Raw genomic sequence first — 26,964 nt, forward strand, 5'->3', positions numbered from 1 at the left:
CTTCCTATATTTCCCTAGTCTACTATTTTCTTCGGGTGTACTGCTAGTCTCATCAGACACGTGTCCCTATGACTACCCTAGCAGTGATCATCGTCTTTGGGGGCCTACCACAGTCTGTATAACCCTAACAGGTGTGAATAGGAATGGTGGAGCTGTCCACCACATCCCCATGTTCAAATAGATGCTAGTCCTTGAAGCAGGAAAGGCAGTATCCAAGGGAAGGCCTCTTTAGGCAGAGGTAGGGAACATGAGATGCATTACCCTCATAGGTTCTTCTAGTCAGAAAATGTCGATGGCCAAGGTCAGCTGTGCTAAAAAGGTGGAGGTATGAATATGAGCGAGGCAAGGTCAAGTTCTCCCTTTCAGCTTTTGAGGTGATGATGATGTTTATGGGGTGGGCAGTCTTGTAGAGCACTCCCCTTTGGTGCTTATCAGACAGACTAAGCTGAATGGGCCTTTAAGTGCATTTCATGCAGCCATCAGTCATAAAGCTGGTGCCTGTGAAGACACAGCTCCCTGGGATGAGACAAAGGATGAGTCACAAAAAGTACACCTGGTCCTGGGATTGGAGGTAATGGGAGAGTTACAGGGCACGTGGGAGATGTTATGGCTCCCTTCATAAAAGATGGAAGTGGTTCATGCGGTTGTTGGTGAGAAGCTGAAGAGCTACCGTTGAAACATATTTCCATCAAGAGGCAAGAACTCAGGAGGGAGCGACCCAGTAATAGTTGTTCTTGAAGGCAGATGACATTGCTTGAGGCGGTTTGCATCTACATCACCATCAAAAGCAGAGTTCCCGTCCTGCTTCTGCCCGACTCTCTAGCTCTGGGAAATAATCATTTCTTCCTCAGAAGTAAATAAAACGTCCTGCTTGGAGAGGATGGGAACGCATTAATTATTCATTTATATTTTCATATTTACAGATGAAAGGCATGCTGACTTCAAAGAAGTAGAGTTGGGACTGGGAAAGAGAATTAATTCTCAACATTAACATTATCTACTAGAGAACACTCATGCCTATTTTGGAAAAGTTTTTGATGGTTGAATATAAAGTTGTAGAATTTTAAAAAGAGATTTGACAGCCAATAAAGGGATCAGAGGAGAGTCCATTAGGACAGAAATGCCTGTGTTCCTAACCACTCAAACTCATTTCTAGGCCGAGGCATTAGACAAAGGTGTCCTGTGCGCTATGAAACATTAGATGCCATGGTGAATGCTTTGGAACCTTGCCAGATAATTAATGTCTTAATTCTGCTTCAGCTCCTCTTTTCATAACACCAAGACCTGAAACTCCAATTAAGGAATTTCACTTCAAAACAAGCAGCTTGTTGGATACTTGCTCTAGTTTAGAGGATAAAGCTCAAGGTAGGGGGCAAAAAAGAACCCACCAAACTGGGGCCACCTCTCTTGACAATTCTCCTCCCACATCCTAGGCAGGTGGGCCTGTTGGAGGCCAGGTTCCAACAACCAGGGCCACTGTTACCTGGTGTGTCTCCTGGCCTGCTGGTCTGAGCAGCCATGGTGATATGGCACCCATGTCTTTCACGGGACCAGCATCCTGACTTGGTGGAAGGGAGGCTCCTCCTGGATAATTTTTAATGCAAGGACATTCCAGCGTCTCAGCAGCCTGTGATGGTGTGAGATAATATCTAGCTCAGTTTTTAAGTTTACATATATGATTATCAAGAAAGAACACTGCATACATTTAGCTGCTTTTTGGATGGTAGCAAAGGGCAGCTCTCTCTGCAGAGATGCCCATGCCTTCCCCACCCTACCCCCTAGGCATGTCTCTCTCTGTAACTTCTTTCCTGAGCCCATTTTTTCTGTGGCTCACTTCTTCCTCTGTGACTTTCTAAATAAACTTTCTCTTATATAAGTAAATAAATAAATAAATATATAAATATATAAACAAACAAAACCAATTAACTAAATGGTCATTAATAGCTATGAGACTTCATTGACACTTCATTGACATTTTTTCAGTATCCATATAGAAAGTCAGCATATCTATATATATAAAAGTCTAAATGACCATTCAACCGGTAGCTGTGGCGCGCACTGACCACCAGGGGCAGAAGTAAATAAAACATTCGTAGCAGAAGCTCCGACTGGTAGGTTAGCTTGCTGCTGGGGTCTGGCCAATCAGGACTAGGCGAGACAGGCTGGACATGCCCTGGACAAATCCGTGCACCGGGCTGATTTTGGCCAAACCCTGCAGGCCAGGCTGAGGGATCCCACCAGTGCACGATCAGGGCAGGGAGGGACCGCAGGAGGGCTCCAGGGCATGTCTGGCCAGGCTTGCCCAGTCCCGATCTGGGCCAATTGGGTCCAGCCGGCCGGGGAGGGACCCCACTGGTGCATGAGTCCATGCACCGGGCCTCTAGTTTCTTCATATTTATCCTCTAAGTTGCTTTACTCTGTCACGACATTCTGGAATCCAAAGGGGAAGAAGACTGAAGGTTGGAGATGAGGAAAAACTGCACTGTAATAAGTAAAAAGCACATGCTTTCCCAGGACTTAGCTTGATGCTAGACAGGCCACTGATGGTTAATAGGGACAGGAGCAGGTAAATGGGAAATTGACATGGGTTCTTTTTTTTTTTTTAACATATTTTTATTGATTTCAGAGAGGAAGGAAGAGGGCGATAGATAGAAACACTGGTTACCTCCTGCATGCACTCCAACCTGGGCCAGGATGGAGCCTGCAACCTACATAGGTGCCCTTGGCCGGAATTGAACCTGGGGCCCTTCAGTCTGCAGGCCGATGCTCTATCCACTAAGACAAACCGGGTAGGGCGGTATGTCTTCTTTATGGCAGGGTGATCTCAAGTGTGGTCCTACAACTGACTCACCAGGAAAGCCTGTGAAAAATGCAGACTCCTGAGCCCCAGCCCAGAACGGTCCCTTCCTGGGGGTGGGCTCACGGATCTGTGTTAGTGATGGACCAGTCAGGTGATTCACGTGCACCCAAAATTCTGAGAACCTCGGCTCTAGAGAATGTTCCTTCTTGAGGTACGTGAGTGAAGGTCCTTGGCTTCAAAGGCTTTGTCCAAAGCCAAATGTGACCCTGCCACTCCTTAGCAGAAAAAGAATTCAGCCTTTCTCTTGTCCCCCCTGGACCAAGGAGAGAGCCGTACACTAGCTCAGCACCACAGTGCGCTGCGAAGCCTCAGGCTTGTTCTTCATTCTTGCCGTCTACCAGGCAGACAGCTTCACCATCTCAACATTTTCACAAACTGCTATGCAATTACAGCGCTTGTCTCCCGAACTAACACAGGAGCAAAGCCTTGACATGAGCTGACTGTCTCTTTCATTCTTCGATGGTATTTTGAAGTTTTTCTTGTTTTTTAAATATTGTTATTGATTTCAGAGAGGAAGGGAAAGAGAGAGAGAAACATCAATGATGAGAGAGAATCACTGATCGGCTGCCTCCTGCACACTCTACACTGGGGACCAAGCCCGCAACCCAGGCATTTGCCCTGACCAGGAATCAAACCGTGACCTCCTGGTTCATAGGTCGACAATCACTGAGCCACTCCAGCTGGGCTTGAAGTTGTTCGTGACACCCTTACAAGAAAAGGTTCTGCGGAATTTCTGGTGGCTATTTTGCAGAGCATCACGAAACACCCACTGAGCTCCAGAGCACCTGGGCAGCCCCTGCCTGGTTGTAGTCAAGGAGAGAAGTAGCTTGTCTCTGCTGTGAGTTGGGCACTGTGTGGGCTCTTTTCCAAATGCTGCCTCGATTAATGAGGAAAGCAATGCAGAGTCTGTGTAATATCATGAACGGATGAAAGGCAGCCTTGAATTCTGTCTTCAGGTTCAGTGTTGACTCACCATGGTAGGAAGGTGAGTTCTCTGGTGCCTCTGTTTATCCTTCTGTAAAATGAGGTTGTTACCTGTTCTCATTGCACAATCGTGAGTTCAGTGTTGGGAATACTTTGAACTTCTCAGATGAAAGCTGATATAAAACTACAAAGTAAAGAGTTGGTGTAGAAGAGGATGCTAGAAGACTAAGAATGAGATGGCTATGTGAGAACAAGATGTCAGGATGTTCTACTCTGCTCCCATGAGGGCTTTCTGGGCCTCCCTATGCCTTGCTGTGTGAGGGATGGTGTGACTGCACACTGTCATAGAAGGAGAGGCAGCCTAGAGCAGTGGGTTAAGAGCAAAGACTTTGGGTCCAACTTACTGAATCAGAATCTCAAGGTAGGGGATGGAGCAGCTGCAGCTTTAAGAAATCCCCAGGGTGATTCTGTTGCACATCAAAGTTTGAAGAGCAGCATGTCCTCACTAGACCGCTGATGGTCCCCAAAGAAGCTGTGTATTTCCACACCCTCTTACATGCTCAGCCTGTCCCCACCCCAAACCACCTCTTCCTCTCAGTCCTGCCCCCACGCATGCACCCCAAGCTTTTCTCTTGGCTTTGCTTACTACTAAAGGAACTCCAACTCTTCCTTCAAGGCCAGACCACATATCACCTTTGGCCCAAAACATCCCCTAACCTTTTCAGAGAAATTAATTATTCCTGGATACAAATGAAATCAAGGAGAATCAGAAAAGTAACCAGGATATTTTTAGGGGTGGGGGGTCAGTCACAGAATATTTACACTTTTTTTCTGGTCTTCTTTAAACTGTGGAACAAATATGTGTGTATATAATTTGAATATGTATATTAAAAGATCTGAAGAATACACATACCTGATACCAGGAAATTTTGCTTTTTATTTTATATACTTCTATAATTACCAGAGAGTAATTGTTCAAATAATTGTCAGGGGCCTGGCCAGTGTGGCTCAGTGGTTGAGCATCAAACCATGCACCAAAAGGTCGCTGGTTCAATTCCCAGTAAGGGCACATGCCTGGGTTGCAGGCTCGATCCTCAGAAGGGGGCATGCAAGAGGCAGCTGGTCAATGATTCTCTCTCATCATTGATGTTTCAATCTCTCCCTCTCCCTTCCTCTCTGAAATCAATAGAAATATATAAAAAATATAATTACCAGGGAAGAATTGATTGATGTTGTAGCCCTTGTAGATGATGTTATCTTTGTATGTCTCTCTCCACGGTTTAGCCGTGGGCTCCTTGATGGTGGGGGCCTTGTCCTGTTCATCTATCACCAGAGCCCAGCACCATCCCTGACACCTGGTGGGTACACAGTGCATACTTACTGAATTTATGGGCTCTAAAACAGAGCCTGGGAGGCTTGGTGGGTCAGTTCTGGGGACAGTCTGCTGCTGAGGCACTGCCTTCCCAGCACTCGGCATGTCATCCTAGTTGAAGGACAAAGCAGAACGGAAGTGACAGTGGTGATTGAGCCAATGCTGCCACAGCCTTGATCACAAAATAAAGAGCTTGAGGCGGTGTTAGTGAGGAGAGAACTTTGGGGGTAGCAACTGGGCACAAATGGTCTGTGGGTTGCTACTACTGTATTCGCTTTATTAAAAGTCACTACTCTACAGCCCCATCAGGGTGCCTCGATTGATTGAAGTATTACCCTGTACACCAAAAAGGTTGTGGGTTCAATTCCTGGTCAAAGCACTTACCTAGTTTGTGGATTTGATCCCTGGTCAGGGTGCATGAGGGAGGCAACTGATCAGTGTTTCTCACATTGATGTTTCTCTCTCCCTTCCTCTCTCTCCCCCCCCAAAAATTAATAAACATATCCTCAGGTGAGAATGTTTTTAAAAATCACTATATAGTTATGATTCCTGTCTGCCTGCTCCAAAGTAACACTTACTTTTTCTTACAAACTGAATAACACTCCCCATTCACTTTGTAGAGCCCTGCACAAATAAAAAATGGGTTCATTTTCACACAATTTCCTTAGTATCTCCTTTCTATCTCTGTCCTTCCAGAATTCTGCAATCATGAGATTGCCTGGAAGGCTCTGGCAACTTCTAGGCATCCACTCCCAGTCCTACATTTCTAGATCAGACTCTCAAATCCTTAGTCAGGCCAGAGGCACACAGATAATAACTGTCTGTGTTCTCTCCATGCCACTGGAACTAATGGGCATTCCTCCTCTCCTTCCCTTATTGAAATAACTCACTTATAAATCATGCTGGACTTTTCACTTTGACCTTCTTTGTCCACACATGTGAGAACTGGTTCCCTGACCTTCACCACCACCTCCCACACATATCCTTCCTTTGTGCCAACTTCCTCTGAGAAACTGGTGTGTATAATTGTTTAATTTCATGATTTTGGGAAATCAGAAACTGTTATTACTCCTGTAACTAAGAGAGAAGAATAAATGAGATATGTTCATATTTATGATACTTACATCTAAAAGCTATAGCAATACTTTTATCAAAATTAGTAATAAAGAATGGTTTGCCAGTTGGGAAAAAACATTATTTTATTACTTATTTTTTAATCCTCACCTGAGGATATTTTTCTATTGATTTTGAGAGAGTAGAAGAGAGGGAGGAAGACAGAGACATATCAATCTTAGTAAGAGAAGCACATCGATTGGTTGCCTCCTGCACACGCCCAGACTGGGGCCCCGGTTGGGGAGGAGCCTGCAACCGAGTACATGCCCTTGACTGGAATCGAACCCAGGACCCTTCAGTCCACAGGCCGACACTCTATCTACTGAGCCAAAGCAGGTAGGGCAAAACACATTTTAAAGTAATATTTTAGAGGGAAAAGTACACTCATTTTCACAGAGTAATGTTCTCGGATGATTGATTGATTGATTTTAGAAAGTGAGAGAAACATCAATGTGCTGCTCCACTCATCCATGCATTCACTGGTTGATTCCTGCATGTGCCCTGACCAGGAATGGAACCCACAACCTTGGCATATCAGGAGAATGCTCCAACCAACTGACCCACCAGGCCAGGGCAGATAGTTTTAAAAACAGTGACTTATTCTAGGAGTTGGGGATGGATTATTTGAGGGGCAGAGAAGACAGATCATTCAACAAATAATTAAGCACCTACTTTGGGCCATGCCTTGGAATTAAAAATACAAATACGAGACACTGCCCCAGCCCCTGAGCTCATGTCATTTTAATGTCCTCTGCCGTGATTATTCAGTGCCTGTGGGTGTGACTCGCTGCCCAGTGAGGTGGTGCAATTGAGGTCCAGCTGGTGAGCCCTCTACCCTTTTTCAGTCTAATGCTAATGTTTGCTGGACTTTAGAATTAGGGCAGTTCTGGCTCTTTATCCTACTACTATAGGCCCAGTGTGGTCCTGACCACTGGTTGGGTCTGAAAGATCATGTCTGTCAGGAAAGCCAGAACTACCAGTATAATGGGAGTCTTGAGAACCGTACTTTCCTAAGGGGGGGGGAGGGGGCTCCCACAAGACAGAGACTTACTGAGAACATTAACTTAAAGGAATGCTTCCAGGATCCCCCAGGATTTGGCTGGAGCCCTAATCTTTGTGGGCGGGAGCTGTCCAACATTTCAGCATACTTTTGCATCTGCCCACTTTGAAAGAAATGTAATGATGATCCGGCTGTTTTATTGTGTGCCGAGTTCTAAGGAAATTGACAGAGTTCAGAATCTAGCCTCTCATGTCTTTAGATTTGATATTTTAATGACCAGCTCTCCTTAAGGTCACTGAGCCCTGAGAAAACCGACTTAAATTTATTTGCTCAGGCACATTTGTACCAAAAAGTCAATTTAATAGAGCAAGAGATATACCTCTTCCCTATTTTGTGGTGTCTTGAAAATCAGAAAAGTAATCAGAGCTTGCTTTGCAAGCACAAAATCAGAGCAAATAGAGTTAAGAAATGGTATGTCATCCACACCGTGGTCAAGCTTGATTAATTCTTCCCTCCGCTAGAAGAGACACTGTCCTAGTGACCAGAATACCAATGTCTACTAAACAGAGCACCACTCCGTTGGACAATGTTAAAATTGCACTAGCATAGTTTTACTCCCCGGCCATCCTTTTTTCTATATTCCATAGTAAGCACTTTCTCTGTTTATAATTACAACCAGGTGCTACATCATAACATGTTACCGTTTTTCCATGTGTGTAGCTTATTTTGCGTTGAAAGTGGTGCTGCATTGTGACATCCAGGAAGATATACTGGTCTTACTGTGTCTCCAAGTCACACTATCACACATAAATACTGATTTGCAGGGACCAGCATACAATTTCCATAAGGCCAGATAGCAGATATTTTATGTTTTGCAAGCCATACAATCTCAGTCAAAACTAAGTCTGCTGTTGTAAATATGAAAGCAGCCATAGATAGACAATTGGTAAATGAGTGAGCATGTCTGTGTACCAATAAAACTTTATTTTTTTTTAAATATATTTTATTGATTTTTTACAGAGAGGAAGGGAGAGAGATAGATAGTTAGAAACATCGATGGGAGGGAAACATCGACCAGCTGCCTCCTGCACATCTCCCACGGGAGATGTGCCCGCAACCCAGGTACATGCCCTTGACCGGAATCGAACCCAGGACCTTTCAGTCCGCAGGCCGACGCTCTATCCACTGAGCCAAACCGGTTTTGGCAAAAACTTTATTTTTAAAAAGGCTCTGGCTCATAATTGCTGACCTCTGCTTATTAGTCATAATCAGAGCAGGGGCTCTTGTTCTTTCCTAATTTTGCTTAGTCCTCTTTTATCATAAATAGTCCCTTTTGTTCTAAAGTGCCTCTCAACTTTGTTCATAGTGAAGGCTCCCTGAATTCACCACTATAATTCTAAGGTCTCCTTGGTGAAATCATGCCAGGACTTTCAAAGTAAGGATAGACAATTAAGCTACATGCTCACCAGGAAGATGAATTCACAAATCTGGGTTAGCATAAATGCATGTAAGAAGCAAGAACCTGGCCTGCAGGGGCACAGACAGGGTTAGACTGAGACCAACCCAGAATTCTGGGAATAGTCCATCCAGCGAGTTGCTTGTGCACCTGTGTCTTCTTGGTCCCCAGCCCCCGCCCAATGCCTGGACCTTCCAGATGTGTGGTTCCAAGGAACAGGAAAATATGGAGAGATCTCGCCCAGAGCCAGACTCTCATGGACAAAGCAAGAACAAACTGAGGAAAGTTCTCATTGGGTTTTTTGTAGTCGCCAAAAACTGGAAGCCACCCAGATGTCCTTCACTGAGTGAATGGATAAACTGGTACATTCATACTTGTACTATTGTTTGGAATATGACTCAGCAATAAAAAGAACTAATCCATGCAACAACTTGGATGGAACTCAAAGGTGTTATGCTGAGAGAGAAAAAGAAGCCACTCTCAAAAAGTTACTGTAAAAGGGGGTGGGAGCGGCCTGGGAGAGGTCAATGGGGGGGAAAGGAGACATATGTAATACTTTCAACAACAAAGAATTTAAATTTTAATTAAATACATAAAGTTACTGTATGATTCCATTTATATAATATTCTTAAAATTACAAAATTATAATGATGGAAAACTGATCTGTGGTTACCATGGGTTAGAGTGGGAGAAGGAGCATGGCTATACAGGGCTAGTGCCAGGGCGTTTCTTGGAAGTTACAGCAGTTCCGTGTCCTAGAAGGGTGGTGATTACATGAATCTATATACGATAAAATGTCATAGACTGTGCCCCCAAAAAAGTGCATTTAAAAGCTGATGGATTCCAAGTCAGGTCTGTAGCTTTAGTTAATAACGTGCCAATGTCAGCTCCCTGGTCTTAACAGTTGTTATGTAAGACGTCACCGGGGAAGCTGGAGGGAGATATGTGGGAATTCTTTGTCCTATTTTGCAATTGTGAGTCTAAAATTATTTCAAAATAGTTTACAAAAATACGGAGGGGCACTGAAGCAGCACTTAGGACTCTCTTCAGTTTTTACTAGAAAAGATAAAGCCTCAAGAATTATAAATTCTATGCAGTTTCTAAGCACTATAATTTCATTTGCTGTAATTTGGATTTGGAAATTATGCTGTTATTTTAAATACAGAATTTTAAAACATATTTTTGGCCCTAGCTGGTTTGGCTCAGTGGATAGAGCATCGGCCTGTGGACTGAAGGGTCCCTGGTTTGATTTCAGTCAAGGGCACATGCCCGATCCCCAGTAGGAGGTGTGCGGGAGACAGCCAATCAGTGATTCTCTCTCATCGTTGATTTTTTTTTCTATCTCTCTCTCCCTCTCCTTTCCCCTCTGAAATCAATAAAAATATATTTTTTAAATTTTTTGTATTATTACAGCTATGTTGTATACATGAAAAAAAATTCCTTAGTGAGTTTCCCTCAGGATGAAATAGCTCCTGAACTCCTTACAGAGCTCCTGGCATGTGGCTTCCATATATATTTCATTGATTTCAGAGAGGAAGGGAGAGAAAAACATCAATGATGAGAGAGAATCACTGATCAGCCGCCTCCTGCACATCCCCACTGGGGATCAAGCCTGAAACCCGGGCATGTGTCCCGACCAGGAATTGAACCGTGACCTCCTGGTTCATAGGTCGATGCTCAACCACTGAGTCACCCCGGCTGGGCTCCATCTACCTTTTAAACTGCATCTCCTTCTGTCCCCAGCATTCATTCTGGGGTGAACTATTTGTAGTTCTCTTCCTCCTCCAAGTCCATTCCTCTTTCCTCGTGAATCTTAATTTGCTTGATAAGCTTCTCCTTCAAGACCAAACTCAAACTACAAAGCCTTCCCGGACCCAGGAAGCCGCATGCCATTCCTGCATCTGGGGGTTGTAGTGTAACATGTCGCCCTTTAGTTATTTTCTTCACTTGTCTAGCTCCAACCCTAGTCGGTGAATTCCTCAAGGGCCCAGACTGGGTCTCATTCCTTCTTACAGGCCGCATGCCTGGCTCAGTGCCTGGAACACACACTCCAAAATATGAGTGAGTGTGTGTTAAAGTCTCTTAAATTCTTCAGTAATAATTTTTTCTATTCTACCCTACCTTAATAGAGTAAAGTTTTTCAAAAGAAAAATGTCAAAGATCTAAAGAGGTTCTGATTAACCACAGAATAGTAAATGAATATTTAAAACATTCAGTCTAGTTAAGGCATTGTATTTAAATGTTTTCCCATTCTTTCTTTTTCTTCATTACACAGTGTTGTAGGAAGATCTAGAAAGACCGTGAGGTTTATTCACGAGCCTTCTTGGACAGAGGAGATCTAGAACTTAGGGATAGGATCTGGATTCTAAAGAGGAGGCCTGGGGGTGTCAAGATAATGAACACAAGCCTATGTTAAATCTGTGTATCACTTCAAAGTTTTACTAAAAGACGCAAGGTGTTCACCTTGCAGGCAGTCACTCTCCGATCCACCTGCCGTGCTGCAGGAGACACTCCTGACTTCCCTCCTCAGCACCCTCATGACCTGGACTCCATAACTCTCTGCAGGTCTAGCTTCTGTCCTCAGCCTCCAGCAAGTGACTCAGTGTCTCTCCATTTGTTCTTGCACAATCTAATGACCATTTCTCCATCTCAGGTCTGGTAACTTCATTAAACAGAGTAGGGAACCTCCTCCTTGAGACTGGTCCCTCCCTGGGCTCCTTGAGCCACCACTGCCTCTCCCACCTCCTCTCCTGATCGCATCCCTAACATTCCTCTAAGATTTAATCATTGGTTTCATGCTCATTTTTAAAAATAAAAGTGATAATAAACATGTCTCCCATGTCCCAGATTTCCTACAATTCTCTTCACGGCTTCCTGACGTTCTGTTATCTCTAAAGGCACAAATTAGGGGCCACTTCCCCAGAAGCCATCTCGCTACTGAGCCCCCTCATCCTTTCTATTCTCCTGGAGCACTGATAAGCCACATGCACTTTCACCAGTTAGTACCTCATATATTCTGGTCTGTGGGGTCTCTTGTTTTATGAATTACTCTTCTTTCTTCAAACAAAGGCTCTTTAAGGACAAGACCCAGGCCTTAAAATGGCCCCGTGTCCTCGTGGGGCCTCATGGAGTGGTTAGCACATTGTGTCGGTGGCCGATACACACTTACTGATGGCGATGAAGGAATGCTGCAATTGGGAGAGAGAAATATAAAGAAAACCTTTGAAATGTCCTTTCCCGCCCTGGCCGGTTTGGCTCAGTGGATAGAGCGTCGGCCTGCGGACTCAAGGGTCCTAGGTTCGATTCCGGTCAAGGGCATGTATCTTGGTTGCGGGCACATCCCCAGTGGGGAGTGTGCAGGAGGCGGCTGATCAATGTTTCTCTCTCATCAATGTTTCTAACTCTCTATCCCTCTCCCTTCCTCTATGTAAAAAATCAATAAAATAAAAAAATTAAAAAAAAGAAATGTCCCTTCCCTTCTCATAATGCTCAAGGGCCTACATCAGAGCGAGTTATGCGCTGGAGCTGTGCCAAATCGAATCGCTCTTCCTAGCACGGTGTGATGGTCCGGAAAGAGCGTAGGGCTTGGGTTCAGAGGCCTGGGTTCATGCTCTGGCCTGCCAGTGGTTGATCTTGAGCTTGAGCAAGTCTCTTAATTCCAGAGCCTTTACTTCCTCATATTCGAAACTGAGATAACATCTAAGGCTTTCTAGAGACAAATGCTATAATCCACAGAGTGGCATTGGCAGTGGGGATTTCAGGCACCATGTGGACCAGGAGAGAAGCTGTTTGAAGTTAGGCAAGCCTTCTGGGACCCCTCCCATGCACACCCCCACTTCGGGGCCCACTGTCTCCTGCAGGGCCAGCAGGGAGGGTAGAGTCCTGGGAGTGTTCAGAAGGACATGCATTCTGTGTGAGAGAGGACAGAGAATCTAACACCAAACATGGTCATCATCAGAATAGACTTGCTGGTGGAAAGGTTAAGGGATTGTATGAACAGTCTATCAAAAAGGCAAGGAAATAAAGTGAGGATTCTGAGAGGGATTGGCTGTGAGTGGGAGGAGCTATGAGAGCAGAGAAGGGCTGAGCCTGCGTCAAGGAAAAGTAGGCTGAGCAGCGATGAATCCAGGTGCTCCAGAGGAGGGGCGAACATACCACTTTGCGTGATGACAGCTGTGAGCCGGACAGTCTAAAGGAGCGTCATTCTAAAGGAAAATAAAGTGGCCTGTGCCTCGGAGGAGCAAGCATGCTTTGGAAGCGCGAAGCATCCTTAAGGAAACAGCAGGCTTGTTAGGGCTATAGAAACGAATGTTCTCTCCCAGCATGGCACAGCCTTGTTCCCTCTCTCTCCTCAGGCTAGCTGCAGATGGGCCAGCAACCACCCCCCAGAGCAGGCACGGGAGAGGGGCTCCCCCCCCTCCCGTGGGGGTACACAGAGCTGGGCTGAGAGGCAGTCCTGACCCAGGAGTCCTCCCAGCAGGTTAACAAGTTCTGTTCTCAGAACCATCCTAAAGCCCTGCTCTGAGGAGCCTGGCAGCACCTTGTAGTTCCTCTCTTACTTGCCTCAGAGGAAGAGCTGTTTTCAATCTCTCACCGAGCATCCAGAGGCTTCGAGCTGCGTCTGGATGTGCGGCCAGAGAGTGCAGCTAGCGTTCCACTCTCCTCCCTTCTCCTCAGGGCGACAAACAAGAAATGAGGCCACACAGCCATCCTTTCTGAGCCCCCCTATCATCTGAAACCCCACACTGTGCTTTAACCTCTCCCATTCATTCATCCATCCATTCATTCAACAAATATTTACTGAGCAGCTATTATGTACATGGCCTTGAGCCAGTGCTAGTTAAAGAAATGGGCTGCATAACTCCCAAGTGTTGGCTCTGTCTTTGTGGCCACAACCTGAAGCCAAGCCTGTCCTACTCTCCCTGCTCAGGACCCCAGCAGAGGTCTGTGGGGAGTGTGTTCAGGGTGCGGGAAAGAATGTGAGTCAAACATGCTAGTCATTCTCTGCCTGCTGTATAGGTTGCTCAGTCCCCAAAGTCAGGGTGGTGTTGAACCTCTGGTTCCCATACACAGGGTCCCTCATTAACCTCCCAACATCCCCGTGCTCAGTAGTTGTCATCGCTCTGATTCTCAGACCTGAAAACTGGGCTTGGAGATATCAAACCACTTGCTCAAGGTCTCTCAGGCCATGAGCGTGAGCGGCAGAGCCTGCAGCCAGCCAAGCCACCTCTTCTGCCAGGACACCTCGCTTCACCCAGGCACGGCTTCCAGGAGGCTGCTGCTGGTCGCCTTGGATCGATGGACGCTCCCATCCTGGAGTCCATTGACTTAAGCAGATGTTTGAGGAACTGGAAGATCTCTAGTGGAGAACCTTTAGGAAGAAAGGCTTACCGGTCTCTCTGCCCACCTAGATGGACCCTACTGAAATGGTTTAATGGTAGCAAGTGATGAGTTCTGTTTACTCCCCTCCTGGGTTTCCACTAACGCTTTGAGATGGAGACAGAGCAGTCTGGCCAGAACTCCCCAAAGGTCTCCTTCCCTGGACAGCAGCTACAAGGGGTCTGGCAGCAACATCCAAACCAGCTTGGAGGAAGCCTCGTTAGGAGTTCAGATCATCGTTCAGCAAGTCACGTCCGGGACTCCAGCGGCTGGGGCCTCAGTGGGATTCAGGGTCTTAAGGAAGAGCTACATGACCTAAAAGTGTTCTTAGAACAGAACCCTGGAGAAGCTCCAGTCCTCGTCTGAACCTACACCATCCAGCTCCCAGTCCTGATCGGCTGTGTGGGCACATACTGGTTCCCTGGCAGCCCGGACTACTCCACCTGCCCCATCTCTACCTTTGACTACTTCAGCTCTGAGAGGCCGAGGCTCCCTATGAGTCAGGTCTTTGCTCAGCCATGAGAAGAAGGTGATTGGCTGGGTCTGCCAGGGCTTTGTGACCCGCTAGCCAGGCTCCCCCAGTCCCTCAGCACCCTTCATCCCTGCCTGCACATATTGCCTCCATGTAACCCCAGAATAACCTGATGTCTGATCCCAGGGGGCAAGGGAGAGCAATATCGCAGATTTTCCAAACAGGTGACGTTAGCTCCCCTGGGCCTGGACGGAAGGGGTAGCCCAGTGACAATGGGCATAGCCCCATGTCAGGAGCAGGAAACATTTGTCACACTCCGCAGAGTTCTCTCTCTTCTGATCCCACAGCATCTGTTCCAGTTTTCCTGGCCGGTAGGATGGCATCTACAAAGCAGAATCTAAGAAAAATCTGGAGTTGGGGTGGTATCGTGGTCACAGGCCAACCTTTAGGAAGCCCAGGTGGCTCTTTCCAGGTCGAAGGGGCAGAGAAAAGCACAGTGTGCAGTCCCCCCTGGACTGGCATCTTGGACACCCGAAGCTCATGTGCATTGGGCACCTGCTTCTCAAACAAGTGCCTTGATTTCTCGCTGCCTGCCCCAGTCACGCTGGTAACACTTACCTGGTGTTACTGTGTGCAGGCTCTGCTCAGCACTTTGTATACATGGCTCAGTTAATCTCATATCAGCTCTAGGAGGTGGGAACGTTACTGTTCCCATTTTATAGGTGAGGAAACTGAGGCCCAATGTCAAACAGCTAGGTTGGGTAGAGCCAGGATTGAAACTCAAGTGGTCTGACTGGAGACCCAGTATTCTTTAAGCAGCACCCTCTAGAGCCTGCTGGCAGCACGCCCAGCACCCACTGCAGGAGGGAAAGACCTGGTGTGTCTTTCATTGCCATGCTGGGCAGAGGGTAGAGGCCTGGGAACGTCAGAGGGGTCCTCTAGGGACCAGAGAATTAAAGAAGACTGTGGGGCCCTGAATTATCTTCAAGATATATTTGTAGAAGACAGATTTCCACTGAAGACTGAAAAACAAAAAGCCAAAATTAGATTTGGTCTGGTGACAAGGTTCTTAAATATTACATGTGAAATTTCAGAGTTATGCAGACTTGGTTATGCTTTAGGAATATAAAGACCTAGATCTATGTGCAGTCCTAAGTATCTGGGAAGGAACTGGATGGTCTCTCAAAACTCTTCGGCTGTGGGATGAGATTTGGTCAAGATGACCATTTGCAAGGCCTAAGGCAGAATGACCGTCCGCTCCACCCCTCCTGATGGGAGCTAACACAGCCTTTCTGTCAGTCAATGCACCGTGACCCTAGCTTAGGAAATGATTTAGCAAAATCACCAGATTAAACCTCCTCAACCTTTCTGTCCCATGACTGCACCCCTGGGAGCAGGAGTCCAGACCCTGCAGAGCAGGCTTTCCCCAAGGTCACGTCCTCTGTCTAATCCTGAACGGTATTTCAAGGGCCCTAGAGGATGACATGTCAACCAAATTGGGGTTGTTTCTTGTGGCAGTCACCATGTGCCAAAGAATATGGTAGAAACATGGGGACTGGGTTGGAAGACCCCACTATTTAGCCCTTGAACAGAGCCTCCCCCCTCTGGCCTACTATTATCTCAGGGAAAGTGAAGAAGCCCTTGCTAAGGAGTATGTTAACGTCAGAGTTTTCTCAGACTATGTCTCCACTCTAATGGGAGGCGACTGGTCCACTTAGGGCCAGATGCTTGAGCAAATGCTTTATATACCTCTGCCCCTGGAAGCTGGTCTGATTTGAGTCTAGGCATGAGTCAGCCCCGAATAAAAAAAGTTGGACCCGTGGATAAGTTTAACATGTGACTTTGGGGAATAGGGAAGTTGGGTTAGTTTAGTCCCGAATCTTAGAGAACCAATCCTAAGCCATTCCAGTTGGTCCAGCCCTTCTTAGAGCTGTCCAGGAATAAGCACTCCATCACCCCCCTGCCCTGGCACTACCAGCTTTTGACCCAGACAGGCTCCTCCATGGGGAACCAGATCAAATTTAGGGGCCCTCCTTTTCTAAATGAAGCTAGGAAGAGGGGGGTTGGAGGATGAGGAAACTTTTAAAGGAGTCTTTGCTCAGGACCTGGGTGCCACCTGCTGGCCATAATTTAGTTGTACTGTATTTACAGGGCCAAATCTGTAAGATTTGGAGAGGAAAATTAAGGGCACCCGGCCGTCCCTGTCATACGAGGGGTAAGGGAACTGCTTTCTTAGTGACCTTTGAACAAGTGTGACAGAGAATCCTTGCTGAGACCCCTGGTGCCTTGGAGGAATTCTTCTGAGCCAAAATGGACCCAGTCAGGGCAGGGGTGGCATCACTTGGAGACCCTGAGGCAGTCCTGAGTGGAGGCAAGGGCACGGATCCTAGTATCAGATGAGGACTGTGGTTCTAATCCCTGGTCTGCTTGGGCACCAGTATCACCTGCAGTGTTTTTTAAGACTACATATATGTAATATATGTATATGTATACATATGTATAAATATATATGATATACTATATATTCTACATGGTATATTATATTATACTAGGCCCAGTGCATGAATTTGTACACCAGTGGGGACGCTTGTCCTGGCCTGCAGACCGGGCCGAAACTGGCTCTCCGACATTCCCCGAGGGGTCATGGATTGTGAAAGGGCACAGGCCAGGCCGAGGGACCCCACCAGTGCACAATCGGGGCCAGGGAGGGACACAGGAGGTTGGCCAGCCGGGGAGAGACCATGGGAGGGCTCCAGGGTGTGTCCGGCTCATCTCCCTCAGTCCTGATCTGCTGGACCCCAGCAGCAAGCTAACCTACTGGTCAGAGCGTCTGCCCCCTGGTGGTCAGTGCACGTCATAGGGAGCAGTTGAGTGGCCTTAGCATATCATTAGCATATTACGTTTTGATTGGTTGAACAGCTGACCGGTCGACTGGACACTTAGCATATTAGGCTTTTATTATATAGGATAGTATTTTATATAGTTATATACATAACATATGGTCTATTATGTATGATACTATATAATAGATAATAAATAGAATAGTTACATATAATATGGATAGTTATTCACATATACACGCACACGCATGACTTGGGCTTCACTCCAGCCTATTGGCAAGTCTGCAGGAGAAGCTCAGGTCCTCTCCCAGTGCAAAGCGTTGGGAGTGCATGGCTATGTGTCATTCCCTTTTGGTTCCAGACCAGACCTGATAAAGCAGCAGAATAGGTCTGGACAGGAAAGAGGGCTGGGTGCATTCTTCCTTCAGGGACACTTTGCATATTAAGCCTAGAGGAATATTCTTCACTCCAGAACTACGCACTGTCACAATCCTGAGTACATAGTCCTTCCGTCTATCTTCTGTTTCTCCGTTTCTGATAAAATCTAGTTACAAGAAATATTTCCCTCTTCCCTTCACAGTGCATGTCAGTGCTAACAGCTGGCACTTGGCCTTTGCTGGGAGATTGGGGGAGGGGCTTCCACCTGCTCTGCTCAGCTCCAACATAGGTTCTGTGCAGGGAGCATAGGCCCAGGATTGCTATAAGAGGCCAGAAGTCCCGAATTGTTTGCGTGACGCATCCCAACTTTAAAATAACGGACACTAATTCAAAAATGTTTCCAGCACTGTGAGTGCTAGAGTTCAAGTCTGCAAGGCAAATTTTGCCAATGGGTGTCTCCTCTGTGACTGCTGGTTGCCAGGGCTTTAAGCTAAGAGTGATGTGGCCAGGGCTGCGTTTAGGTAGGTTCTGACTGCAGTAGTGTCAGGGGGGTCTGGGGGAGACCGGAGGCTGGAAGGCCTTCCAGGAGGCTTCTGCTGGCCTTGGCCAGAGAATGTCCACATAAACCCCAAGGTGGCAGGAGAGATGGAGAAGAGCAGGGCCATTGGGAGGGCAGAGTTGCAGGACTTGATTCAATATGAGGATGAGGGGGAGTGGGCTATCTAGCCTGGTGACTGGGTGACTGGTGGTGACATTCATGGGGATAATGAATACAGGAGCAGAAGCATGTCTTTTTTTAAAATATATATATTTTTTATTGATTTCAGAGAGGAAGGGAGAGGGAGAGAGAGATAGAAACGTCAGTGATGGAGAGAATCATTGATCGGCTGCCTCCTGCAGGCCCCCACCTGGGATCGAGCCCGCAACCGGAGCATATGCCCTTGACTGGAATTGAACCCGGGACCCTTCAGTCCACAGGCTGATGCTCTCTATCCACTGAGCAAAACCAGCCAGGGCCAGCAGCATGTCTTAAGGTTCTGGACAAGCAGAATGTAGGTGCCCCTGGGTCAGCCAGCAGGCCACACGCCACAGGCCCCACAGGAATATGGAATCTGGTCAGGCAAAGGTTAGCTGGCTTTCTAAAACACAATCTGGCCAGGACAGTGTCTGCTTAAACACCTTCCCATTGGAGGTCAGACTCCTCCTCCCGTAAACAAAGTCCTTCGTGATCCCTGCCAATCACACTGTGCCATGCTCAACAGGAGCCTGCTCCCCAGCTCCGCCGAGCAACTGGGAGCCCTGGAATAAGCCATGCCTTTGTTCATGCAGTGCCTTCTGCATCCCTTTGTATGTTTGGAAAATTCCTACTCCTTCCACTCCACATCTCCGCTTGGAAGCCTTTGCTGGCCTGCCAAGCAGAAGCGGTCCCTCCCTTCTTTGTGCCGTCCCTGAACTTAGCATGTGCCCTGATGTGTGGGGATTTGCCTGTCTGTAAACTTCTTGAAGGAGTGACCACATCTTAACTTTGTTGCACCCGTTCTCAACACGCCTCTAGCATATAGGAGAAGCTCTTTAGAGAATGAAGAGGTCCCCTCTCCAGGAGGGAAAATGCAAGGCTGTCTGGAGGAAGACAGCTCTCATTCCCCAGGGATCATCCCACGCCTGCTCTCCTAACAGCTAAAGAGCAGCTCGGTTCCCTGGTGCTGACCTTGCCTCTCTTCGTTCTTTGCAGCTGGGGTATGGCCGTCAATGTGTACTCCACATCCGTGACCAGTGAGAATCTGAGTCGCCATGATATGCTTGCGTGGGTCAATGACTCCCTGCACCTCAACTATACCAAGATAGAACAGCTCTGTTCAGGTAGGAGGCTGGGAGGGGGGAGTGGGCCCTGCTGGAGGGGAGGCGGGAGGCAAAACAGACACAGCAGAGACTGTAACTTGTAATTAGGCTTTAGGAGGAGAGCTGCAGAGCCCTGAACTAGTCAGTGTTTGGAGCTGAAGGGCCTCCACGGATGGGGAAGAGCAGGAGGGGCGGGGCAATGGCCCAGGCAGTGAAGCCAGAGGCTGACAGCAGAAGGGCCAGCCTAGCCACTCTGGGTCCCAACCTCAGCTCTTCTTGTAGTGCACCCTGGGCAACCACTACACCTCTCTAGGCCTCAGTTTTCCCATCTGTAAAATGGAGATTATATCACCTATCTCACTAGGATTACTGTTAGATTAGATTACATAATGTAGTGTTTGCTATGGTGCTGGCACATAATTGCATCAATAAATAGTAATTGCTCTTATTCTTGGAACGCTGGGGGATTCTGGCAGCGTCTATCCTGCGAGTAGGACTGGCCACGCCCCAGAACAAGGAGAGAAAAGAGGAGCTGGGTGGTTTGGGGGAGTAGGCCGGCAGAGGGGCTGGCTGAAAGGGAAGCAAGCAGCCTCGGCAGGGGAGCGGCCTGGACCCTCGGTCAGCCCTGCTTCTCCTCAGGGGCAGCCTACTGCCAGTTCATGGACATGCTCTTCCCTGGCTGCGTGCACCTGAGGAAGGTGAAGTTCCAGGCCAAGCTAGAGCACGAGTACATCCAGAACTTCAAGGTGCTGCAAGCCGCTTTTAAGAAGATGGGTGTTGACAAAGTAGGTGCCTGTGCCCCCCGGGGCCCTGAGGAGCTGTGTGACTTGGGGAAGAAGGCGGCCCGCCAACAGGGCAAAGGGCCATTCCATCTGCGCCTCTCTCCACCCCCTACTCTCCGAGGGAATGTCCCCCAGCTCAAGGCACAGTGGAAAACCCCACATCCTTCCCATCCCATCCTAATGACATTCCTGCCCCTTCCTCCTCTCTGGACCATATCCATCCATTGAGGCTTGGTACTCATATCATTCCTTCCCCAGGGCCCAAGAAAAGGCTTTTGCTCACTCTACTGCCTCGATGGCCCCAGGCCCTTGGCTCCAGCAGCCCCCACCCCACATGGAGGCAGCAGCACCATGGCACTCCCCCCACCCAGTTTCTCCCGTGTCCTGGCGCCATGGGAGGGGCAGGTGGCAGAGCTGGCAGCCACTGCAGCAGGGGCTGGCTCTCCTGAGAGCAGGCCCTCACAGAGGAAGGCAGCCCTCCATGCAGGTGGCTAAAGTTCTCTGCTTATGTGGTCTGTTTCAGATAATTCCTGTAGAGAAATTAGTGAAAGGAAAATTCCAAGATAATTTTGAGTTTATTCAGTGGTTTAAGAAATTCTTTGACGCAAACTATGATGGAAAGGAATACAACCCTCTGCTGGCGCGGCAGGGCCAGGACGTAGCGCCACCTCCTAACCCAGGTGATCAGATCTTCAACAAATCCAAGAAACTCATTGGCACAGCAGGTAACATGCTGGGGGAGGGAGTGTGTGGGGCCGGGCCAGCCAGGAGCGCCTCCTGGGCCACTCGCCCGCCCGGCCCTGCCCCCCGAGAGGAGACTGTTATCACGGAGTTCAGATGACGCCGCCTGCTGCCCCCTTAGACCAGGGGGGGTCACGGCAGGGAGGAGAGGGCTCCAAAGACGGCCACAAAAGGAGAGCCACTGGCACCAGCCAAGGTGGCAGCCGGCGGTGGGAGGCCCAGGCCCTTCCCTCTGCAGCAGGAGCTGACAGGTTTGCCTCGAGATGACGGGGCAGCACGTGGCATGGTTCCTCCGTCCAGGTCCATCCACTCCACATCCTTCTCGCCCCCTGGACGCCGGGGACGGGACTGCCAGGCTTGGTCATATCTTCCCCCATTCCACAGGCCCATCGTCCTAAGTCCTCAAGAGACGAGCCTTGGAAACAAGGCTTTGTCGGGGTTCTAGAGAAGAAGGGAAAGAAGCATAGGGCCTTTGGGGGACGGGAGGGTTGGGAGAGAAGGGGAGCGGAGCGGCCCCAGCCCGCATCTGAACCCGTCATAGCAGAGCCCTCCTGTTTGCGCTGCTGCCCCGCCTGGGCCTGGCCCCCTCACCTGCTTGCTTTGCGTTAGAAGCAGCAGCTCTGCCTAGGGAGCTGCCCAGCTAGAGAGCAAGAGCCACAGCATGCTTGTCCCGGGGCAGGCAGCAGGAGGGAGGGCAGGTGTCTTTTCTGTCCTCCAGTCCCGAGACTCTGAGGTCACCCACATGGAGAGTGGCTTTGGGCTGCCAGGAGAGCTAGATCGAGACCCTGCCCCAGCTGCTTTCCCTCGGGCTTCAGCTGTCAGTACAAGAGGCGCCAACCCGCCCAGCCCCACTTCCCCAGTTCCCTAACCCTGTTTCCCTCATGTCTCCCTCCGCCAGCTCTCCTCCCTCCCACACCTCACCTGCCTCAGTTCCCTGTAGTCCCTGCTCTCCCAGGCTTGCAAAGGGCTGCCCAGCTGCTATGGTGTCATGTGTGGCCGTGGCGTGAGGCCTAGATGTAGAGCCCCCGAGTGGGAGAGGAGAGGAGGGCAGAGCACCTGCCTTTAGCAGGGGCCTGCCGCACACTCGTCACACCAGGCCGTCTCCTGCCCGGGGGCTCTGGGCTCACATGGCCCCTCCGAATTTCCTCCTCTGCGCAGTTCCACAGAGGACGTCCCCCACAGGCCCCAAAAACATGCAGACCTCCGGCCGGCTGAGCAACGTGGCCCCACCCTGCATCCTCCGGAAGAATCCCCCATCGGCCCGAAACGGTGGCCATGAGACTGATGCCCAAATTCTTGAACTTAACCAGCAGGTGAGTGGGGTGGGCGGGGGTAGCTGAGACAACCCTGCCTCCACAGCCAGGCCTGCGGGTGTCAGGGTGGGAAGGGGAGCCTGAGGCGGGACCTGCGGCTGGAACCCCACCTTCGCCCACGCAGCTATTGGATTTGAAGCTGACCGTGGATGGGCTGGAGAAGGAGCGCGACTTCTACTTCAGCAAACTCCGGGACATCGAGCTCATCTGCCAGGAACACGAGAGCGAGAACAGCCCCGTCATCGCGGGCATCATTGGCATTCTCTACGCCACCGAGGTGAGCCCTGCCTTCGCCCGCGAATGTCCCGGGTCCCCTGGGCCCTCCCCCATCCCGCTGGCCTAAGACGGGAAGAGACAGGACCCGAAGCAGCCTTGGAGAACATGGACGGTGAGGGCAGCAAGCTGTAGTCACAAGCCCCAGGTCACAGAGCGTTAGCAGGGAAAGGACTGGAACCTTGCTCCCCAGCTACCTACACAAACCACACCTCCGCCCGCCCGCCTGGCTCACCTGTCCCCTCCCTTCCCACCTCCAGGAAGGCTTTGCACCCCCTGAGGACGACGAGATCGAGGAACACCAACAAGAAGAACAGGACGAGTACTGAGGGCGGCTCCAGCCCTGGCTGACTGCACGCCCCCTACCCCACGCCCACCCCCACATTATAATCCTTTCCTTAGAGCGTCGGCCGGGTGCTTTGTGTCAGTGCCGCAGCATTGGGGAGTCAGGCGAGGGGGCTGGAGGGGATGGGGCAGATGGGCAGGCAGAGGCCCGCACTGGCCAGTGGGTGGGACCCCTGCCCATTCCCCACCCCTATTTATTTCCGTTGTCTCTATGCTGTTTCGGCCAACACTTCCCAGGGTGCTGTGCCACCCGCCCCCGCCAGCCGCCTGCTCCCCTGACAGCCAGCAGCTGTATATTTGACAAAGTCATTGGTATATTTTTACTTACTGGATTTTCCTTGCACTTTACCTGTTCTTTTCCCAGGGCTCACAGCACGGGTTCCAGGGCAGTGTGCCTGGCTTGGCTTCCCTTCCCCATTGCCGGGCCATGGCAGGACTCACAATTCTTATTTATTTTGTCTTTTGACTCCCCAGTAGTTGAGGGAAGGCTGATGTCAGGAGAGGGAGAGGGGGACTGAGGAGAGGGTGCCTTAGGCCTCGGTGGTCAGGGAGAGGGAGGGGAGCATGCGAGGGATGAAAATGACCCCCTGGCACCAGACTCACCCACCCTGGGCCCCTTTCCCCCAGCCCCAAAGCCCAACACTGCCCCGAGGCCCCCAGCCACTCCCTCCGCAGCCCGTTCATACCACACAGACTCTGCCCTGACCCTCCTGTACGTCTGCCTCCCATCCCCCCACCTCCCCACCCCTGCCTCCTTGGGCCACCCAGCCTGTGTATGTGTTCACTTTTATTTAAATAAACTTGTGTGGTAAAAGTCCATGCCATGTCTCCCTCAACTGAGCTACAGCCTGGGTCTCAAAGCTTTGCTCTCCCTGAGCACACCCCTCCCAGAGCCATGGCCCTGCGCACAGCACCACGGTGGCCTTCCCTCATATCTGCAACACCCACCGCTGGCACTCCGGCCTCAGACCCCAGCCCCGACCCAGCCCCCATCTCCCAACACTGACGCCAGGGCTCTAAGACATAGATGCCTACCCCCAGTCCCTGAGGAAGAACAAGGTTTGGAGCCATGGTGGTGAGGATAGGCAGCCCAGTAAAGGGGTAGGTGGGGATGGGGGGGAGGGGGTAACAGGGTGGCCTGGCCAAGGGGCCAGTTAGACTTCATGTTGTCCCCCACCTTTGTCAAGGCTCACACCCCCCAGAACAGTGATCCAGCTGGGAACAAGGGCTCATCTGACAGAGAGAGCTGAGTGGGTTACAAAGAGTAAGCAACTCTGAGCACTGAAGTCCAGAGGACAGCCGTGCCCATGAGGCTCCTTCTACAGAACAAGGTCTCATGGGAACCACGATCAAGAAGCTTTCACGTCATCCACACAGCCCTGCCTGCCTGGTGTGTGTCCCAGCAAAGGGCCGTACTAACCAATGTCCTGGACGTCCAACAAGCGCTACCAGGCCATTCAAATGAAGCCTTGCCGTCATGCCGACCAGCGCCTTCATTTACTGATGAAGGGACCAAGGCCCACCTGGGGCATGACTTACTCAAGGTGGTAAAAACCTGGACCAGAATTCACACCTCCAGGTTCATGGTTGAGTACTCATCCCCAAAGACCACAGAGGTATTGCCCCCAGAATGTTCCTCTGGTTCAGGCTAGTCCTGGTAGCTGTCTCTTCACCATCCTGAGAGTGACTGAGCTACAGTTGGGGCTGCTGCTGCTGCGGCCCTGCTCCATGACCCTTCTTCCAGAGGACCCCCATTTCTCTAATGGCTCCAGACAGAAGCCTAAGATAAGCAACTCTTGCCTGCTCATTCCTCATTCACTTCTCCTCCTCCTTTTGACTCCCACCCCACATACAGACACTTCTGGCTTTATTTTATCTCTCTCTCTTTCTCCTCGAACAAGTTCATTGCCTGCTTTTATTGATCTTTTTTTAAAACTATATTTTTATTGACTTCAGAGAAGGAGGGAGAGGGAGAGAGAGAGAAACATCAATGATGAGAAAGAACCTTGATTGGCTGCTTCCTGCATGCCCCACACTGGGGGATCAAGCCCACAACCCAGGCATGTGCCCTGACCAGAAATGGAACCGTGACCTCCTGGTTCATAGGTCAACGCTCAACCACTGAGCCATTGAGGCTGGGCTGCTTTTATTGATCTTTGTGATTTTTTAATCCCTTGCCTCATTTTAAAAGGCCTTTCCTCCTTTATAGTATCCCAAGTAGATACTATAAAAGGATACAGTGGTTGTTCTGTGTTGTCCAGTGTTCATCTTCAGGCCCAGACCTCACCCTGCTGATAAAGTAGGTGTGGTAGGCAGAAGAATGCCTCCCCCCAAAGATGTCCACATAATTCCCAGAACCTGCTAGGTTGCATAGCAAAGGGGAATTAAAGTTGTAGATAAAATTAAGTTGCTAATCAGTTGACCTGAAAATAAGGAGAGAATCCTGGGTTATCCAGGTATGAATCTCATCCTCACATGTAGGAATGTATACAAAATAGCACGTTTCCTTAATTGTGATAAATTACTTTCACTTCACCTTCCCTCGTCCTCCCCTGCTGGGAAGCTTCAAGCTTTGTGGTCTCACATTATATTACAAGCAAGGCAGGAGGCCCTCCAGGGATAGTGAATATCTGAGCAGTCACCTGTTGGAGTGGTTCCTCCGGTTTTTTGTTTTAATTTATTTGTATTGATTTTAGAGAGGAAGGGAGAGGGAGAGAGAGATAGAAACACCAATGATGAGAGAGAATCATTGATCGGCTGCCTCCTGCACATCCCCTACTGGGGATGGAGCCCGCAACCCAGGCATGTGCCCTTGACAGGAATCGAACCTGGGATCCATCAGTCCACAGGCCGACGCTCTAGCCACAGAGCCAAACCAGCCAGGGCAGGTCTGCGGCTTTTGATCACTTCCCCGCCACGTCTGGGACTTGGGACTGACAGCAGCCAGAGCCAGAGCCGCTTCTTTTCCATAGTTTGCAAGAGGAAACCCAGCCCTGGCTGTCCCCGGGCCCCAGACTCTTCTCTGCCTCCATTCAAAGAACTCTCCACTCTCCACCCTCCAAAAAGCGCCTCTTCCCTCGAGCTCCATCCTCTTCCCTGTTCCTGCACAATAGATTTTTACAGCCCATTCAACTCAAAGTTTAATCACCAGCAACATAACACGAACACTTTCCTAGAGCGAAGGAAGCGTTTAATCTACAAACTCTCCTGGAGGGGAAGAGAACTGTTTCCATGCCATCCTTCTAGCACTACGAGAAAGAAAAACCGCATCAGCTAAATTAGCAAGTCACCTGATGCAGCGACCCTCACACAGTAGGTGCTCCATGACAGTTCGCTAAGCGCAATAGCCTCCGTCTCAACACCTTTGGCAGTTGGTTGCGGCGAAGGAGCCCAGACGCCCGCCCCCACCCACACCCCCACCTCTCGCTAGCGATAACCTGGCCAAACCGAAAGACTACAAGTCCCAGGCTGCCTTGGGGCGGCGTCACGCGCCGCGAGGCTCTGCAAAGAGACGTGGCAGAGCGCGGCGCGTGCACTCCAGCCGGAAAGCCCGGGGAGTGGCCGACCGCGGCGGGAGGGTGGGAGCCATGGCGGCGATCACGGCGGGTGCGGGGCGCTGGGAGGTGGTGAAGAAAGGCCGGCGGCCGGAGGCGGGCGAGCGGTGGCTGGGCCGGTTGTAAATCATTGAGCTTTTATGTGGAATCCTTTAACACGGACATTTTTTCCTCTCTTCTTTGAAATTTCCCCAGCTGTGTTCCATTTCTCCTCATATAAAGTTATCCTACTCAGAGCACAATATTAAGTCAGATGCTTTGAATCCTTCTCCCTTCCATTCCCAATGCCTGCCAGGGTACTCCGTATGAAAACCTTCATCATC

General features: G+C 49.6%; 1 protein-coding gene across 3 annotated transcripts in view; it reads left to right on the plus strand.

Moving 5' to 3' along the window:
- The window catches only part of MAPRE3 (microtubule associated protein RP/EB family member 3), a 39,976-nt gene extending 16,070 nt beyond the window's left edge, over window positions 1-23,906 (plus strand). For 2 of the 3 annotated variants that reach the window (XM_006099801.3, XM_023763445.1), the window contains exons 2-7: window positions 19,527-19,654; window positions 20,273-20,418; window positions 20,939-21,140; window positions 22,315-22,469; window positions 22,594-22,746; window positions 23,003-23,906. In XM_006099801.3, the coding sequence (XP_006099863.1) occupies window positions 19,534-19,654; window positions 20,273-20,418; window positions 20,939-21,140; window positions 22,315-22,469; window positions 22,594-22,746; window positions 23,003-23,071 (846 nt within the window). In that variant the 5' untranslated portion in view covers window positions 19,527-19,533 and the 3' untranslated portion in view covers window positions 23,072-23,906. The remainder of the gene's footprint in view (window positions 1-19,526; window positions 19,655-20,272; window positions 20,419-20,938; window positions 21,141-22,314; window positions 22,470-22,593; window positions 22,747-23,002) is intronic. The other variant, XM_006099800.3, reaches the window with a different exon arrangement.
- The last annotated feature ends 3,058 nt before the right edge of the window (window positions 23,907-26,964 follow it).

The sequence above is a fragment of the Myotis lucifugus genome, unplaced genomic scaffold, assembly GCF_000147115.1.
Source record: "Myotis lucifugus unplaced genomic scaffold, Myoluc2.0 scaffold_285, whole genome shotgun sequence".
Taxonomy (NCBI): domain Eukaryota; kingdom Metazoa; phylum Chordata; class Mammalia; order Chiroptera; family Vespertilionidae; genus Myotis; species Myotis lucifugus.